The sequence below is a fragment of the Ictidomys tridecemlineatus genome, chromosome 6 (assembly GCF_052094955.1).
Source record: "Ictidomys tridecemlineatus isolate mIctTri1 chromosome 6, mIctTri1.hap1, whole genome shotgun sequence".
NCBI lineage: Eukaryota > Metazoa > Chordata > Mammalia > Rodentia > Sciuridae > Ictidomys > Ictidomys tridecemlineatus.
In genome coordinates, this window is record NC_135482.1 from 40,750,292 (window position 1) to 40,770,045 (window position 19,754).

The 19,754-nt window shown below is 37.0% G+C and overlaps 1 protein-coding gene across 1 annotated transcript in view; it reads right to left on the reverse strand.

Moving 5' to 3' along the window:
• Positions 1-419: 419 nt before the first annotated feature.
• Glipr1l1 (GLIPR1 like 1) overlaps positions 420-19,754 on the reverse strand; it is a 29,042-nt gene continuing 9,707 nt past the window's right edge. Inside the window, exons 3-5 of the mRNA XM_040280301.2 lie at positions 17,031-17,131; positions 13,576-13,664; positions 420-615 (exon numbers count right to left, since the gene is read on the reverse strand). Coding sequence (XP_040136235.1) covers positions 509-615; positions 13,576-13,664; positions 17,031-17,131 — 297 coding nt within the window. The 3' untranslated portion in view covers positions 420-508. The remainder of the gene's footprint in view (positions 616-13,575; positions 13,665-17,030; positions 17,132-19,754) is intronic.

A 19,754-nucleotide genomic window follows, 5' to 3' on the forward strand; every position in this document is an offset into this window, starting at 1 on the left:
GATACAAGCTTGACTGTTCCTGCAATTGCCTGAGGACATCAGACTCCAGCTCCTTTTTCCAGGTGGACTCTGGTGAGACTCTCCAGGGGGTTTCCAGGTATTTGGTCCCCAGACTGGGGCTGCATCATTGATCCCTTTTGTTCTGAGGCTCCAGCCTGTTGCAGCTCTCCAGCCTGCAAATGGCCACTGTGGGACTATTTAGCTTCTGGTCCTGTGAGCCAATCTAATAAATTCCCATTTTACAATCATATTTATATGGTTGGTTCTGTTGGTTCTGTTGATCTAGAGAACCCTAATGCATATACACACACATACACAAACACACACATACACACACACTTTTTACTTTTCCCCATTTTCCATACTATAATAAATATATCTTTTGAATTGAAAACACACATTAAATTTGGATACCAGAGAGTAGTACAGAAAGTTTAATACTGAATCAAAATGATGATGGGTTACATTTAAATGAAGATGTTCCTTTATTGTCACACTTCAAAATTTTTTATGCACGTAAATGACAAAATGTTTTCAAAACAACCAAACTTAGGCTGAATGGATTACATGTTGTTCGCTGAGATGTGTCCTTTTCTGACTGCAAACTTGCATCTTCTGTCAATGAAATAGAAAAATTAAAAGCTTGATTTATCAATTTCAAAGGCAAGAAATAATTGAATCAACACTGAAATATTTTGATACACTCTGTTAGGTACAACAATATCTAGATTTCCTAAAAAAGAGGAAAGTAAAATAAAATGAAAAGAATTCACTTAATTTTTTCTGAGTTTTAGAATAAGGTAATCAATGTAGAAAATACCTTTTTAAATAAAAAAAAAATTAAAATGTTTCTACCCTAACACTGCTTAGAAATCTTTACAGTGCTTTCTGCTGACAATGTCACGTCAACAAATATTTCTACAATGCCTCTTATGTTGAAGACTCAAAAATCGAAAATGGACAAAACTACAAAGTAGGTAACTTTGTTTTTGACATTTGTATTATATCCATTTCAAGTCCCTGACAAAATGTAATTCCTTCATGTTGAGTTTTAAACATCACTTTCATTTCTATAGAGGTCCTTGCCCCAAAGTTTGCTCAATGTCTTTGCACATCAAAATTTTCTTCTCAGCTTAGCATTCTGACAGGATGCTAATTTATTAGTAATTCATCAATTTAATTTGCTTTTATTTTTTCATTGATTTCTTCACATTCTTTCATTTTCTACTATGTATTGAGCATGTTTTTGAGCTTTGTACATAATGGTTATCAGAAAAAATAAAGTCCCATTCACTACAGGACAATAAAGAGTGGTAAAATCTATCATTAATTTAAAAATGAAATATATCAATAAAATAAATATAAGTGATTATTTCAGAAAATGATAATGAAGCCAGATTTAAAGATAAGTAGTTAGTGTAGTTAGGTACATAGGGAGTAAGATGAAGATGGAGCCCATCCCAAGGAAATGTTAATGAAGCAGCTCCCAGCAAACATGGAGATGCTAATCCAAAAGCCCTTCCTGCCCAGATTACTCCTGTGGCTCCCGTCCCCCACCCTTTGGGCCTTCCCACATATATTTCATCACTGCAAGATAACAGAACAAAGGACAGGAATGTGGGAAAGTAGGCCTTAGTTATAGCTAAGAGAGAAGATCTCCCCCTTCCATGGATTCCCCCTCTTGGGTCCCCTTCTTCCTCCCTGGAGAAGTCTTTTCTACTGTCCTTTAATAAAGCTTCTACCTTCTCACTCTAAACATGCCTCAGAGTGTTTCTCTGGTGTTATACTTCAGCATTGGGGAAGCAAGGACTCATCAGTCACCGGTAAACAGCGGTAACAGATTGGCGGTTCCCCACCGAGACCTACGCCAAGGTAAGCACCTCTCTGCGCACCCCATGTCTGTCTGAGGTGCATCTTTCTCTTTCTTTCTTTCTGGAAGGTGATGTGGGCACCCGATGAATACTTAAGTGCAACTAGTGCAACCGCCACTCTTCAAGACTCGGGTGAGAGGTTTCCCGACCTAGGCAGCTCTCAATCACCTGTTCCATACAGAGCAGGCATGTTGGGTTCTGCCAAAGCCGCTTCCCACTTTTCTGTCTGGGCCCGGAGAGCAACTGGCGTGAGTACACAGTGTCCCTAATCCTGATGTCCCTAATCCCGATCTGCCTTGGATGCATGGAGGTGGAGAAAGGAGTTTGGAACAATTGTGGAATTCTGGTCTGGGCTACACTCAGATGTATTCCTAAGGTTCCTTTCTCTTGAACCCCCTCCCGACAGCTCTAAGGGGTATCTAGGGTGATCAGTAGATGAATGGCACTGAGGGAAAGCCCCAATTACATTTGCCTCCGTGTAACACTCCTGACCCCGCATCCATCCCCTCCTGGATGCTCTCCTTTCTTCGCCGGTCAGAAACGCTAGCAATTCAGGTTGGACTGAGAAAGACATGGGATAATTAGTAAAAAGGTGCCCAGGTTCCCTTATGCACATAGGTAACTTTCACTAGTCTGTTTTAAAATCTTCCATTACCACTCCGATGTTTAGAATGTGCTGTGTTCTCTTTAAGCTGCCAGAGGAAGGCATTTTTAGAATCAAGTCTTCCAGTAGTTGCTCCGATAGAAAGCACTATATGCCTTACAACCAGTAAATATCCCTTACCCTCAGGAGATTCCTTTAGTCTATGGAGCAAAAGGCAACAAGAAGAGTGGGTGATTCGCTTTTGCTGTGGGTTTTAGTGCAGGGAGGAAAGCAGTAAGGCCCTTAAGTCTGAATCCTCCCAGGGTCTCTGGCACAGGGCAAACTGAGACCCTAGCACTTTGCCAAAGGGGACCAGAAACACCCTTGGCAAAGCAAGGTGAGAGATGGCTTTTCTGGACCATAAGGAAGCTCAAACTTAGGGAGACGTCCCTAATGAGAACAGTTTTCTCTGGCACGGGCCCCCTGAGTCCTGTTTTTTTTTTCTTCTTCTCACTCAGATAGGAGCTTCTCTCTCCAATATGCTAGGTACACCACTTACCTGCATATTGAAAAACTAGGATAAATTTGACCCACAGACGCTCAAGAAAAAGTGCCTCATTTTCTTCTGCTGCCAGGCCTGGCCTCAATACAAACTCCCTGATGGAGAAACCTGGCCACCAGAGGGAAGTATGAATTTTAATACAATTTTACAGCTTGATAAATTTCGCAAAAGGGAAGGGAAATGTTTCGAGGTGCCATATGTCCAGGTTTTCTTTGCCCTAAGGGAAAACCCCAAATTATGCCAACAATGTAAAGTAGACTTAGCTATGATATCTGCCATGAAGAGAGAAAATCTTGGGGACTCACCTACTGAGGAGAAAGAATCATGAGGACCCACAACATCTCCATCTGCTGTTGTTGTGCAACAGCGGACATCCTGTCCTCCTTTTCCTGGCCTCTCTGCATCTGCCCCAATAGACAGATCAAATATATTACCTCTCCAGGAGATGCCAGGAGAATTTGGACCAATCAAAGTACATACTCCCTTCTCCCTTCAAGACCTAAGGCAGATAAAAACAGACTTGGGGAGATTTTTGGAGTACCCAGATAAATATATTGAGGTATTTCAAAACATATGCCAGGTGTTTGACCTCACCTGGAAAGATATTATGCTATTACTCAACCAGACTTTGACTTTCAATGAGAAGGAAGCAGCCCTAAGAGCAGCTGAGGAATTTGGAGATGGACCTACACCTTGCTCTTGCCCCAGCAGAACAGACTAGGAGCAAACCAAATCATCCATCTGGAGCACAGGAAGTTCCCAGAAATGATCCTGAGTGGAACTCAAATGATGAGCAAGATGCTTGGAAAATTAGACGTTTCCAAATGTTGGTCCTTGAGGCCCTCAGGAGAATCAAGCAAAAGCTCATTAACTATTCTAAGGCTTCAGAAATTATTCAGGGACCCCAGGAAAGCCCTGCTATTTTCATGGAGAAACTCAGGCAATAAGAAAACACACCACCGTGGATCCTGAATCCACACCACCGTGGATCCTGAATCCACAGAGGGCCAATTACTTTTAAAGGACAAATTTATCACTCAGTCAGCCCTAGACATTTGGAGGAAGTTACAAAAATTGGCATATGGCCCTGATCAATCTTTAGATAACATCTTACAGCTTGCCACTTCTGTTTTTTATAACAGAGATCAAGAGGAAAAGAAGGAGAAAGAGCTGAGAGACAGAAAAAGGACTGAAACACTGGTATTTGCTCTTAGAGGAGTAAGCTCCCAGGGTGAAAAAGAAGGAAGACAAAATGCTCCTCAGTCCACAAAAGGGACTTGTTTCCATTGCGGAGAGGAAGGACATTTCAAATGGGATTGCCCAGTAGCCAAGTGACCACTGCAAAGGCCCTGCCCTAAATGTCAAGGCAATCACTGGAAGAGCAACTGTCCTGAGGGGCGAAGGTCCTAGAGGCCAGACTCCTCCACACAGGCCTGATGGGCCCAGGCTCAATTCTGGCTCCCTCACGTAACTCCTATCACGTATGTTTCTCTCTAGGGAGCGAAGAGGTCAACTTCCTCTTAGATACTGGTGCCAGTTATTCTGTGCTCACCTCTTACCCCGGACCTCTTTCCTCTAATACTATAACAGTACAAGGAGAGTCTGGATGGCCTATTATCAGAAAGTTTACTCCACACTGAGTTGTGAGTGGGACTGGATGATGTTTTCTCATGCATTTCTGATAGTCCTGGAATGTCCTACTCCTTTATTAGGAAGAGACTTACTTTCAAAACTTCAGACATCCATTACAATGAATTTGGGACCATGAGGGCCATTATGTTTGCCTTTATTAGAATGTAATATAAACCCTGAAGTGTGGGCTACTGAAGGCAAAATTGGACAGGCAAAAAGTGCAGTTCTAATCAAAATAGTCTTAAAAGATCCTTCTATCTTTCCACATCAGAGACAATATCCCCTAAGCCCAGAGGCAAAAAAGGGCTTATTGAAGATCATTCAGAATCTCAAAAGACAGAAACTTTTAGTGCCCTGCAACAGCCCATGTAACACACCCATTTTAGGAATTCAGAAACCCAATGGGGAATGGGACTAGTTCGGGACCTGAGAATAATTAACGAATCAGTTGTTCCTCTCCACCCTATGGTTCCTAATCTATACACTCTGTTATCTGAGATTCCAGCAGCTGCTGCATGGTTTACTGTGTAAGACTTAAAGGATGCCTTTTTCTGTATACACTTAGACTCCTAATCACAATATCTGTTTGCCTTTGAGGAACCAGATAGCGGATCTTAACTAAGTTGGACCGTACTGCCCCAAGGGTTCAGAGATAGCCCTCATTTGTTTGGCCAAACCCTAGCTAAGGACAGAGATCAGAGATAAAACATCTCTGACTGTCATACAATATGTAGATGACATATTTTTATGTGCCTCCATTCAAAAGAAATGTCAGGAAGCCACTAAAGAATTTTTAAACTTCTTAGCTGATAAGGGTTATAAAGCATCAAAGAAAAAAGCTCAATTGTGCCAGAAACAAGTTCAATATTTAGGATTATAGCTGTCTCAAGAAACCCTCAAACTAGGACCAGAAAGAATAACTCCTACAGGACAGTATCCTCTACCTCAAACCATAAGACAACTTAGAGGCTTCCTAGGGATAACTGGATATTGTAGGCTTTGGATCCCTGGATATGGGGAATTAACTAAGCCTCTCTATAGCCTCCTCAAAGAGACACTATGCCAAGGAACAACTTCCCTGATATGGGAACCAGAACAGATTAAAGCCTTTAAGGCATCGATAGGGGCCTTACTCTAAGCCCCTGCCCTTAGCTTGCCTACTGAACAAAAGTTCAACCTATTTGTCACTGAGAGAGGAGGAACAGCCCCAGGAGTGGTCACACAAAAGAAGGGACCAGCTCAACAGCCAGCAAACCTCCCCAATCTCAAACATAGTTGGAGACGATCTGTGTTTTGTTGGTATGATCACCTAGCTTCACTATTTATCCCACAAATTGGATTAAAAGATGTAATGTGGCATGTCAAGACTTTAAACAATCATACTCAAACTGCCCTCCATGATGTTGAGGAAAGTTATCTCTCTCCTTAACACTGAAATAACACTTATGAGGAAGGCCATCTTACAAAACTGGATGGCTTTATATGTCCTCACTGCAGCTCAAGGCGTTACTTATGGCATTATTAAAATTGAATGTTGTGTTTACATCCCTGACAATTCTCGCAATGTGACAAATATCCTTAAAGATTTACATGCTCAGATAGAAGCCATGTCCTCGCCAACCTTGTCATGGGAACAATATCTTAGCTCCTGGTTCTTCCTGGTGGAAAACATTGTTAGTTTCTGTCATTGTTATCATACTCGTTAAGATATTCCTATGCTGTGGCATTTATTGTTTCGTTAATCTAGTTCCAGTACTAATAACTTCTTGTCTCTTTTATAGACCGCCCATCACTCAAATGGCCCTCCAACCTGTTACTTCTCAATCAGACTTCTATCATGGACCACTGGATAGAGCTGATTTTTAAAAGGGGGACTCCAAAACTGCTTTCTCAACACCACCCCCTTTCAGCTTGAAGAAGCCAGAATGGTCATAGCTCCCTTTCCTTCCAGCAGTAAGGAGTTCCCAAAATTACAGGGGGGAATGAAGTCAGATTTAAAGATAGGTAGTTAGTGTAGTTAGGTACATAGGATCTAATATCAAGTAAGATGAAGATGGAGCCCATCCCAAGGAAATGTTAATGAAGCAGCTCCCAGCAAACATGGAGATGCTAATCCAAAAGCCCTTCCTGCCCAGATTACTCTTTTGCCCCCCCCCCCCCCCCCCCCCCCCCCCCCCGTCTCCCACCCTTTGGGCCTTTCCACCTACATTCCTTCACTGCAAGATAACAGGAATATGACAGGAATGTGGCAAAGCAGAAAGTAGACCTTAGCTATAAAAGAGAGAAGACCTCCCCCTTCCATGGATTCCACCTCTTGGGTCCCCTTCTTCCTCCCTGGAGAGTCTTTTCTACTGTCCTTTAATAAAGCTTCTACCTTCTCACTCTAAACATGCCTCAGAGTGTTTTTCTGGTGTTATACTTCAGCATTGGGGAAGCAAGGACTTGTCACCAGTAAATAGCGGTAACAATAAGTGCCAAGAAAAATATAAACTGGGTCAAATGATAGAAAATAATGAAGGATTTAATTATAATAAGCACTATAATATTTTTTTCCTTTTATGCTACTAGAGATTAAACTAAGGGTACTCTACCACTGAGATACATACTTAGCCCTTCTCATTTTTAATTTTACTTTATTTTGAGACCTGGTCTTGCTAGGTTCCCAAAGCTGACCTCAAACTTGAGATCCTACTGCCTCAATCTCCCAGTTGCAGGGATTACATGGTACCCTACCACACTCTGGCAATAGCTAAATATATTGAGATTTTAACTTGTTTGGGACTCAAATTGCTTTGTATGATTTATTACATTTAATCCTTTTAATCACCTTTCATCTGACTTCAACACCTTTATATTTAAACATTCTGCCATAACTCTTGTTTCTCAAAAAATGAAGTCAATCAAGCTAATTTTTTTTAAAAAAATAAACCCTGATCAACAAAAAGAGAAAGAGCACAAATCAAAAGACACAGGACTTAAATGGAACATAACTATAGATATAGCAGAGATGAAAATATAAGAGAATTTGCTTGTTTTTTCCCCGTACCTGGATATCATGTAATCATTAAATGAGTAATTAAAATTTATAAACACATACACATACTCCAAAATAAAGTAGCTTTCTAGAGAAAGTCTCCCAAACTTCCAAAAGTGAAATAATCAGAATGTTGTATAACTATAACCAAAATATTAAAAGAAATAATGTTCCTAGCTTCCTTCCAACTTCCTTTGCAGCTGCTACGACCTTGAAGTTGAAAATCACACAAGGAGAAACAAAGAAGGGAAATTATAGGCCAATTTTAATTCTAAAATTAAATGCAAAAATTCTAAATGAATTTTTACAAAATTCTAACTATCTATAAAGGAAATCTCATGCTCAAATTGGATTTATAACAGGAAGGAAAAAATGGTTTAAAGTTGGATTTGTGGGCCACTGCCGTACTCCTACTATCTTTAAAGATTTTAGTGTTGCTGTGTTATGTTAGAAATCATTTGATACAGTTTTAATATTAAGACATTAAAGGGAAAAAATTAAGGTCATTTTGAGGGATGTAGGTAACTTGTTAAAATTGTTAAAATTCAACATTTATTTAAATTTAAATAAGTTTAAATAATTAGCAAAATTAGGAAAAAAGTATACTTCCATAATCTAACTACGAAACCAAATTAAAAGCAATCTAAAATAAATTTGCATAATGTTCAAACATTGTATTTAAGACCAGTAACAAGAAAATATTATAGCTTATGTTCAACATTGCACTGGAGAAGACAATGTCTATTACTATTAGTAAAATAAATAATGAATGTAAAGATTAGAAGAAAGAAAAAAACTTGCTTTTTTCCCTTCATATAATATGACTGTCATAGCTAATCCAAATGAATCAATAAGCTATTAGAAATAATAAGAGAGTTTGGTAAGATTCCTGGAGAGTAGACTAATATGTAAAAACATTTATGTTTCTATAAATTTCAAAATAAATTAGGGAATTTAAAATATTTTTAACAGCAAGTCTGAGAAAATTTCTAACTTAACTGAAAGACATTTAAAAAAATCTAAATAAGCCAGTTTTCTTAATGGAAATAATCAGTGTTGTAAAGATGTTAATTCTTTCAAATTTATAACTTCTCCCCAATTTATCTACAAGTTTAAGGCAATTCTAATCAAAATCAGTTCTTCAGAATTGATAGCTTTCCCTAAAATTAATTTGCACCATCAAAGGGTCAAGTATAGTCAAATGATTTCTGAATAATTTGGAAAAAAAGACATGCCGTGAAAGCACCCCCAACCAGTTATCAAAAAGCTTATCTTGGCCTTTGCAGACTATAAGTGATGTCTTGGAGCCTGTTGTCAGTGGTGGCTGACATCTCCCAGATAAAGTACTTTGTGATATAAAAGCTCTCATCAAGCCAGACTTAAGTCAAAGGTTGAAAGTTTTCTGTCATAAGCAGAAGCAAAAGCAAAATAAGGGACAAAAAAAGTGGGGGTGGGGTGTGTATGGATCCCATGAAAATAGAAGGTAGATCAGGGGAGTAGAGAAAGGAAATAGGGAAGGAGGAAAGACAGAAAAAGCAAGTTTTTTAGAATGAAATTGACCAAATTGTGTTATCTACATATATGAATATATCACAGAGAATTTCTCCTGTACGTATATCTATAGGGCATTAATTAAAAAAAACACCAGCAACAATGAATAAATAGAAGTAAGACTAGCAGAGTAGAGGACGGGGAACAGGAGAGGGAAGAGAAGAAGGGAAAAAGAAAGTTACTAGGACCTGAAATGGAGCAAATTATATTCCCTGCAGGCACGATTATGTCAGAATGAACCACATTATTATTTATCAACTATAAAGCACTAATAAAAAGTACTCATCAAATGCAACTAGAAAATGGAAAAGAAAATACAGGGGCTGGGATCCTGGCTCAGTGGCAGAGCACTTGCCTCCCAAGTATGAGGCACTGGGTTCGATCCTCAGCACCACATAAAAATAGATAAAATGAAGGTATTGTGTCCATTTACAACTAAAAAAAAATTGAAAGAAAAAAAGAAAGAAAATACAACAAAACACGGTTTAAGAGCATCAGAAATTTGTTGTAGCAACAGGCCTGAAATTTCAGAGTAGGAGATCTGTACAGAGATGAGATGGTATGATGAAAGGCAACTTTCTCCTTGGGACCCTCTTGATTCTGGGCCTAGGTTTAAGGCTGAAAATCTGAACTTTGTGTGGGGAGGCCAATTTTTGGAAACAGAGAAACTAGCAGTATTTTGGGTTTCTGCTTGCAGGCCTAAACAGATAAAAGCTCAGAGAACTGAGGGGTCAAGGGCCAGATGGGAAGAGGAGATGAGGGAAATGAGCCAAAGGGATACCCATTTGTACTTATTTGTTTAATTTGGAGGGTGTGAGGAGCAAGAGGCTGAAAGAGTCTGGAAAGCAAAGCAGAGTTTTCAACAATCTTATAATCCTTCAATAGGATTAGAGTCCAGAACCCACTGGAGAGGGAGCATGGGTGAAACCCACCAGCTGGTTGTCAGAAATGAGTGGAAGTTTACACTCCTGGAGCAGGGACAGCAGAGGCAGTCTAAATTAAGCCTTCCATAAATTCTAACTGGGCAGTAACTAAGTTTCGTTTGGACCAAGACAACCCTGAATCTTGTCTACTCAGCAAAGAAAAATGTAGAAACTTCTATATTTTTGTCATGTGTTATATGCTTAATGAAAAAAAATCACAAGGTGTGGACAATGTTTGTTATCGACTTTTGTCAAACACATGTCTCCAAAACTTAATGTCTTAGAACCAAAACAATTTATTATCGTTTCTCACAATCATTTGGATTGGTTGGTTCACTCTGCTAGGTATTTCTTTTGCTATGCTGTGCATGATCAGGGGCCAACATGGGGGCTGTGTTTACATATAGCACAGCTGGGGTTGAAACAGCAATATAGCCTCTCCTCCTCTGAGACCTTTCTCAAAATTGCCTTTCCAGCAAGAGAACACACATTTCTTTACATGTTTGGGAAGAGGAGGGTGGGGACCATGTGGTACAGAAGTAGATTTTTCTTTCATTGTAATGAGGGATTTAATACAAGAACTAATTTGATTTGATTTTCTTTATATAAAACAGGGTAAGGGGTGGGAACAGCTAAATCTGTCAGATCTCTTAAAGGCTAGGCTCAGAGCTGATACAGGTCCTTATTCCAGAGGACAAAAAAAAGCTTCTGCTTTGGAGGTAAAGGATTATTGATGATCATCTCCAAAGACAGTTTGCCGCCAGGAGAAAACCATACAATCTGGCCATAAGAAACAGATCTACAGTGATCTGGATAATGGAGTTTTATATAGAAGTTGGTGTAGCCCCCTGCCCAGCACCGGCTACTGAACCAGGGTCACTCCAGTGAATTTGGTGTCACATGAAATGACCACGCAGACACACAAAATACCTTTCAGTGGGTGTTCAGGACGGCTTCCCCGCCCCCAGCCGCAAGCTCCCACAAGGTGGGGGGGCAAGAGAACCCCTTCCCAGGAGGCTGGTGCCAGAGAGGGAGTAAGCCCTGAAGCTTGGCTTTTATGGGGGAACTATTCAATGGAACATTCTGTCCAAATTAGGCGGAGGGGTAGTATTACAAAGGAACAAGGAGGCAGCCCACTTCCAGTGTGTAACTCCCATTCCCGAAGCGGCACCTTTCTGAGCAGAGATAAGTCCACATGCATTGCAATAGGTGGAATGCCACTCCAGTACCTCCTTGCTCAAGACTTAAAGGTGTGTGCATAGATCCTGTTCAGGGTGGCTCCCAGCAAGCTGGAATATTTGAAGGTGGTGATAATGGAGCTTAGTGTCTGTTTCAAGGAGAAGATAAAAAAAAAAAATATGAGAGCAGAGAAGAGGCACGGGCCAGATCACGCTTGGACTTGTTGGTCATGTGGTACAAAATTAGATTTTTCTTTCATTGTAATGAGGGATTTAAGACAAGAACTAATTTGATTTGATTTTCTTTGTATAAAACTGTTTGTAGTAAAGGAAGAAGTGGGTGACTATGTTACTTTTAGCAAGAAACAACAGTGACTTGAATACTGGGCAGGAAATGGGAGTGAATAAATGCATGTATCTAGTCCACGTTCCATCGACTAGGAAACATTAGCTTGCAAACAGGAAGTAAACAGTCAATTTATTTTAAAAATGGCTTCCAATTAAATCTGAAATTAGAAGGAACTCACTTCTAGTACATTCTTTAATTGAAGTATGATTTGAATGTAAAAAAACCTCATATCTTATGATAGGAAAGACTGATGTATCATTAAAAGTGCACTTTCCGAGGTAACCACAGCATAGGTCCAAGGAAATCTTTTTGATGTCCTCTTCCAATCACTAATTCTTTCCTCTCCAAATGTGTATGTACCCACTATACCAACTTTAAAATAGATTAATTTTGCCTGATTTTAGATTTCATATGGAATAATATGCATTCCTTGTGTTTGTCTTCTTTCATATATATATATATAATATATATTACATATATAAAATAAATATAGAAGATACTATATATAATATCTATATATTACATATCTGTTTTATATGTAGAATATTTACATATTCTAAATATATATAGTCTTTATATATTATATATAATCTCTTTATATATGTTAAATATATATATCTTTATATTTATCTCTTTCTCCACCAAGAACTTACATATATACCCTTAAAAGGATATTTGTTTTGAGAATCAAAAACTTCACGATGGAAGAGAAACACATGATTTTTAAGTCTAAATTAAGGACATTGATTAGTGTTTACTTCTGAATGAGTCACTATTCTGATAAGTTAGAGAAGGGGTATGAAAGCAAATGCAAATAAACGTTTTAGCCAATACTTGAGTGCAGTAGAAAACCAGATCACAGTAGTAACTCATTTCTTTCTGTCCATTAGCTTGAGAGGAAGAATAATCAGTGAAGAAGGGAGGGATCATCAGAATTTAAATATAATTTTTTATGATGGTTGATTTCTATTACTTTATAGAAACAATCAAATATCATCCATAAATTATAAATTGTAAGGATGACATTTTGAAATGTAATGAATTTTTGGAAACATTAGTGTTTAAATAGAATATGACTGAGACAGGACGACAGACCACACCAGGCAGCCAGGAAATGGGTCTTGGTAAAGAAAAGGAGAAAGAGAAGATTGAGAAATCAAGCACCTGGCCCCAGATGGTCCTATCCACAAGGATGGTCCCTTAATAGCCCCTAACCACAACTAACAGCAAAATATTCCCTAAAAAGTACTTCCTCTTACAAGACCTCCCCCTCTTCTTGTGCTGATTATGCTTAGAAAAGCTTCTCCAGATTTGCTAAGGAAGAAAAAAAGAGAAGGGAAGAGAAGGGGAGGAGAGGGTAGGGGAGAGTTTATTGACTTCTTCTTTCCTCCCTTCCTTCCTCTCTTTCTTCCTCCCTTCCTTCTTCCTTTCTTTCTTTGAACTCAGGGTCCTTTAACCACCGAGCTACCTTTTAATTTTTTAAAAAAGTTCAGACACAGTCTAGCTAAGCTGCTTAGGGCCTTGCTAAATGGGAGAGGCTGGCTTTAAACTTTCGATCCTCCTGTCTCAGCCTCCCAAGCCACTGTGATTATAAGCCTGCAGCACAGCAATTGGCTGATTGGCCCCTTTCTAAATTGTATTTGTAGGTATTGTCCTACCAATCAACTATGAGGAAAAATCAAGCCCACAAAAACCCCTAGACAGAAGACAGGGAACGCTTTCTAGGAACCTCTCCCATGCTTTGGGAGCCCTTCTCTTTTTCTGTTTTAAATAAATCTTATTATTCTACCCTTTGCTTATCCCTGGATCTCATTCCTTGAATTCATGAGGCAAAGGACCCATCCTATTGCCCAGGTCCACGTTACATTATGATTTTTATTATTAATGCTTACGGCACAGCTTATTGACGCATTTCTCTCCTTCAGCACACATGGAGCAGGGTTCTCCTTTGGTGTAAGGGGACACATTTACAAAATTTCCTCTGAAAAAGAGAAAAAAAATTGTTACCCTAATGGCAATTATTTTTCAAATTTTGTGCATTTGAAAAAGTTGTTCTGGTCACTCACTAAATCATAAATGTTGAAAAGGGAAAAATAGCAACCAACTTTTGTCCCAACTTTATGCTAATTTCTTTTATAAAAGGAAACTATTAAAACTGTTCTTTATAGGTTATTCCTAAACATAAAACACAAATTGGATTGAACCCAATTATCAGCATGTTATAGTCACAATTTTTTTAATAGTCACCATGATTACTTCTTCCTTTGTAAATGGAATAAATTTAAATTGCAAATGAGAACACACTATATGGCTTTACTTAAAAGTACAATGGTGGGGGGACTGGGGTTGTGGCTCAGAAGTAGAGCACTCATCTGGTGTGCATGAGGCACTGGGTTTGATCCTCAGCACCATGTAAAGTAAAATAAAGACATTTTGTTTACCTATGACTAAAATACATACATATATATATGTATATATATATATGTAAAGCAATACCATAGTCATCTAGTTCTACTTGTTAATGTTATCAAGAAGACTTCACTTCACAGCTTTTATGCCTGATTTTTGATAATGCATTTTAACAAATGTCTTTTTTAAAAAAATCTTTGAGTACTTTGGAGACTTTGAAAAGTATTATTTACCCAGAATACACAAAGAAAAACATGGTAATACAAGTACTTTCCATTAAGGAATATGCCACAATTTATCCTTTCTACCACTGATGGACATTTGGGTTGTTCAAATTTGTGGCTATTTCAAATAAAGTTGCTTTGAACATTTCAATCATTCATGCACAAATCCTTAAATATAATACCTATTAAAAAAGGTGTGAGAATTCTGGGTCCTTCATATCCTCCTCAGTACTTGGAATGTCCTGTCTCTAGCCATTCTAATAGTTGTACCTTAGTATTCGTTGTGATTTTACTTTTCCATAGCGATTATTAGTGTTGAGCATTTTGCAGGTGACTTATATACCACCTGTATGTCTTTTGCTCATTTTTCAAAATTGAATTTTCTTAATATTGGACTATGAGAGTTCTTTTTATGTTATAAATATAAGTCTTTATTTGACACATGTTTTATGGGCTTTCTGTTAGTCTGTTGGTTGTCATTTTCATTCCTTTAACAAATGTCTCTGAATTGCAAATATTTTAAACAAATTTAACCAATTGTATAATTTCTGCTTTTTAACTAGAGCAGTTATACCATTAACATTTGAGGTGATTGTTGAGGTAGTTAGGTTTAAGTCTATTACCTTCTTGCTTATTTTATTGTCTCATATGTTCTCTGTTCTCCCATTCTCTTTTTCTGCCTTCCTTTGTGTTAATCAAATACTTAAAATTTTTTTTTTTTTTTTGTAGTTGTAGATGGACAGATGTGATGCTGAGGATCAAACCCAGTGCCTCATGCATGCTAGGCAAGCGCTCTGCCACTGAGCTACAGCCCCAGCCCTTAATCAAAATATTTGTAAGACTTCATTTAAACTACTTCGTTGGCTTATCTGCTATTATTCTTTGTTTTGTTTTTCTTTTTCTTTTTTTTAGTTTTTGTGGTGACTTTAGGGTTTATAGTATATGTCTTTTACTTTTCATAGTCAAGTTAAATTATTCCATTTCATAAGGAGTAGAACTTTAGGGTAGAAAAGAACCTTGTCTTTTCAACTCAGACATGATAGTTTTCTGTTTTTAGTATCTTATCTGCTTAGTTTTTGAAAATAAGGGATATGATAATAACAATCTTGTCTTATTTCTACTCTAAATCTCTGTTAGTTCTGCGTTAATTTCAATTTCCACTGATTATCCTCCTTGTACTAAGTCTAATTTTCCTGCTTCTTTGCATGCCTGGTGATATTTAATTAGATGCCCCACACTGTTAAGTGTTAGTTCCTGTATATCATGTTTTCTATAAATCATCAATCTTTTTATTCTGGGGGTGCACTTAATTGGGAACTTTTGGATTCTTTCAGGTTTTATTGTGAATTGATAGGGAGATTGGAGCAGTCTGCTTTGCTCCCTGTATGAGTGCCAGAATGGTTCCCACTAATTATTTACTGGGTTCTTCATCAGTTTCTTCACAAACATATGCTAATCAGTATATGCTGAGTGTACAGTGTGTGTGTTCTCTTTTCTCTAATATGTTTACCCATGAACTCTAGCAGTATTAATTTCCCTGCACTCTTCGCTGTTTTTTCAACTGGAATCTAACAACCTCTGTCTCTTTCTCCGACTCCATGTACCAATCTTTTGTTGTATGATAGGCAATGACTTCAAAATTGTCGCTTCATGTATTTTGTCTGTTGTTGTTTCAGGGTTAGAGTTGATTCTATTACTTGGCCAGGAGTAATGTAACAACATCCTCCGAATATTACCACAAGACCAATAAGAAATCTGTTATGAACATATTTGTTTGGATCCAAAAACTTAATTTGTTCAAAGCAACATTATGCTATTTAGCTTTTTTAAAAATCAAATACTGAGCACTAATCTCCTATTATTTTTATATTTTTCTTTCAAATTCAGTGATTAGTCTCCTTAAGAGAAAATATTGATTATTATAATTTCTTTGATATCTATAAAATTCTAATTTCTTTGATATCTACAAAATTGTTCTCTGCCCTCAAATTTAACTCAATATACTTATCATTCTTGCTTTTATTTCTAAGTGGGAGGCAGTAGAAGAAAATACAAAAAGAGAGAAACATAATCTTTCCATAGTATTTTTGGCATATCCTACCCCCTTTTTGCCAATTCTGTATGTTTATTCTTTGTCTACACTTTTACCTTTTGTACATTTTGCTTTAAAGGTTTTGTTTGTTGAAGAACTTTGTTATTAACTTTTTACATTCCTTATACAGATCCATAGGGATTAGAGTCGAATTTCATTTTTGGAGCTTCCCATTATGTTTATGTTATAGTGCCTCTTAGGTAAGGTATTATCAGGAGGGTATTAAAAAGTATGTTGCTCTTTTCTCAGAAAAATGTGCTTTTTTTTTTATTCTCAATCATTTTCTCATTACAATTATGTTAATATTATATTAGAGAATCATCTGCCAACCATTTTGCATTCCAGCATTTAGATATTACTGGGCAACTTATTTCATATTACTTAAGAAACAGTTGCCATTATTCACTCTCAAGCTCAAACATTTCATAATAAACACAGTTCTACTTTATACAAGAGAATGTTCTGCTACTACTTTTTGTTTTCACCTACCTTGTTTTATTAGTATTTTAGAGGGAGACTTTACTTATCAAAAAATACTTGTTTCTAATATAAGATTCTCTTTTTGTAAACACTTATTAACATTTATTTCAATATAAACATTTTATATAGAAAAATAACTTACGCAGGTCCATAGTTACACACAAATATTGAAGTTTTAGATGTGCCAAGATTAGGACATATTGAAACTGCACAACCAACTTTATATGATTTAGCCCAAACTACCTATAAGGAAAGGAAAAGAATTATAAAGTAACATATTCAAAATAATTCTATTCAAACAATGCATTATGGGAGTAGACATATCTTTATTATGCTATTGAAAAGATATACATGCATATATTTTAACTATATTTTTTCTAATATTTTAAGTGATTATTTTGCTTCTCTGAGGAAAAATGTACTTATTAGTACATTTAGAATTTTGCAGTTTTAAGCATATTCTTTATATGGATTAAAAACATGTAATTAATAATTAATTATTTTGGTGCCAGGGATTGAACTCAGGGGCACTTGACCACTGAGCCATATCCCCAGCCCTATTCTGTATTTTATTCTGTATTTTATTTAGAGTGTGGCTTAGTGCCTCGCCATTGCTGAGGTTGGCTTTGAATTTGCAATCCCCCTGGCTCAGCCTCCGGAGCTGCTGGGATTACAGGTGTGCACCATTGCTCCCGGCCATGATCTTATTTTTAAAAAAGTTTGCCATATGTATGGTGAATCATTTTTATATAGTTGTAAGGAATAGCAAACATTTCTAAATAAGAAGCTATCTATGGAAAACAAACCATGAAGAGTAATAAAAAATGTGAAGAACATCATTATCATTTCTAACAATGGGAGAGTAGAATTGTCTCCATTTTATAAGTGGAGAAAAAGGAGGAAATGCTTAATTTACTCCACTTGCAAAGCAAAATAATTCCAGGAAAATTTTTGACAACACAAGTGAGTTTTCCAACTTTGACAATTCCATTAAGAAAATACTACTATTTCATAAAATGATATATCAGCAACCTTTTGTATGACTGCCATATAATCAAAATTTAATTTGAAAAGTACATTTTAGTGGTTCTATATTTTTGGGACATCACAGTGGCATAAAATGCCAGGTGCTCTGAGGATTAAGAGATGAATTATGCTTCTCATTGTGTGTGTAGCTGGAGGTGACTGATCTGAGATTGCCTCGCTTAATAAGATTGAGCAGATTATTCAAAAAATGCTTTTGAATATTATGAAAAGCTAATAAACTATACAACTGAAAGTGTACATAATTTTTAAGAAATCATGTTTACAATTTGCTTCACTGAAAACTGCATCATAAAATTTTATTGGCTTAATATATTTAAATTGTGATTTAAATAGTGATTTATTTTGTGTGTTTTTTAGCTTTGGCAAGGGTGAAAATAAATATTGGCTTTGTTCAGTTTAAAAATGTATGGCTTTCATGAAATACACTAGATATAACATTAATATATATATTAGATATAACATCAATATGAATATTAGTGAGTGGTAAATACAAAACATTTTGTTTAGAACACTGCTCAAGATATAGTGGTTCAATCAAGTCGAAGGATGTATATATTCCTAATTTTATTTAAACTATATGTAAATTATCCAATGAAGAATTAGCTTCTATTTTTTATGTAATAATGCTAAGGAAGAAGCAGTGTTTGAAAACAGCTCCCTTTTTCCTTACAACAAAAGGCAAAGAACTGATACAGGCCATTTGTATCATGTATCATGACCCATCTTTGATACCATATTCGGGATATTACATCTTACTTGTTATAAGGAAACCTGACCATTCTCTCAGTTTTCCCAATAGTAGCCAAACCATATTCTTTACCAGCAACATCTGTTCTGATGTCCTGGAGGGTTTCCAGACTTAGAGGAACATCCTGTTGTTGAACAAAGAGTAAACAGAAGGGGAACATGGAAACTGCTAATTTCCTTGTACACTGAACCTCTGATAAATTATTTTCTTGAAAACCCTACATATTAATTCAACCTATACAGATAGGTAAGTTTAGAGATGAAAGTTAGCTCTTTCTATTGCTTGAACAGGTCATCCCGGGAGGTCAATACTATACCTAGAAATTAAGCTTGGCTCAAAAATGCTTCCCACTTCTGATCAAAAAGAAGTAACAGGGAAAAGATTTGCACACCTACCTCAAACCTCCAAAGTAATTGAAAATATTAAATATTGGTTTTCAAGATATTGGACATTAGGCAACAAAAGTAATACACAGAGAGTCTGCAGGAGAAAATGTGACCCATACAGTTGTCCCAGCTTATTGCCTTGAGAGAGTTTCTAGACCATGACTCAGAAAAAGCTTGAAGGATTCTTGAGGAGGTCTGAAGTGAGAATCCAACGAGACCAAATAGGCAGGAGATTAGGGAATATAGTATTGGAGAGATGAAGAATTTATACATTGACACACTGTGGTGGATTGTGAAGGGTCCTCATCATCTATTCAGCAGAATACTAAACAGCATGCATGTCAGGAAGTTGCTCTAAGCCTGGCAAAAAAATAATAATAATAATAAAATAAAATACCTGTAAGAACTAGAAAAAAACAATACCAAGGTTTACCCTGGGCCAGGAACAGGATCCACCTCACTCTCCAGACTGGAAAAATGTCATAATTCTCAGGGTGTTATGTAGAGTATTCAGAAGAATACTTCAGTACTGAGATTATATCAGCCCTAGACTAAACACTGCTTTCATTCTACCTAATATATTTTAAAAGTAGGAACCAACAGCTTCAAATAAATTTCAGGTAACTTCACTGTATCCCTGGAGATACCAAAAGAGTATGTACAGGTATACAAATAAATTCAATAA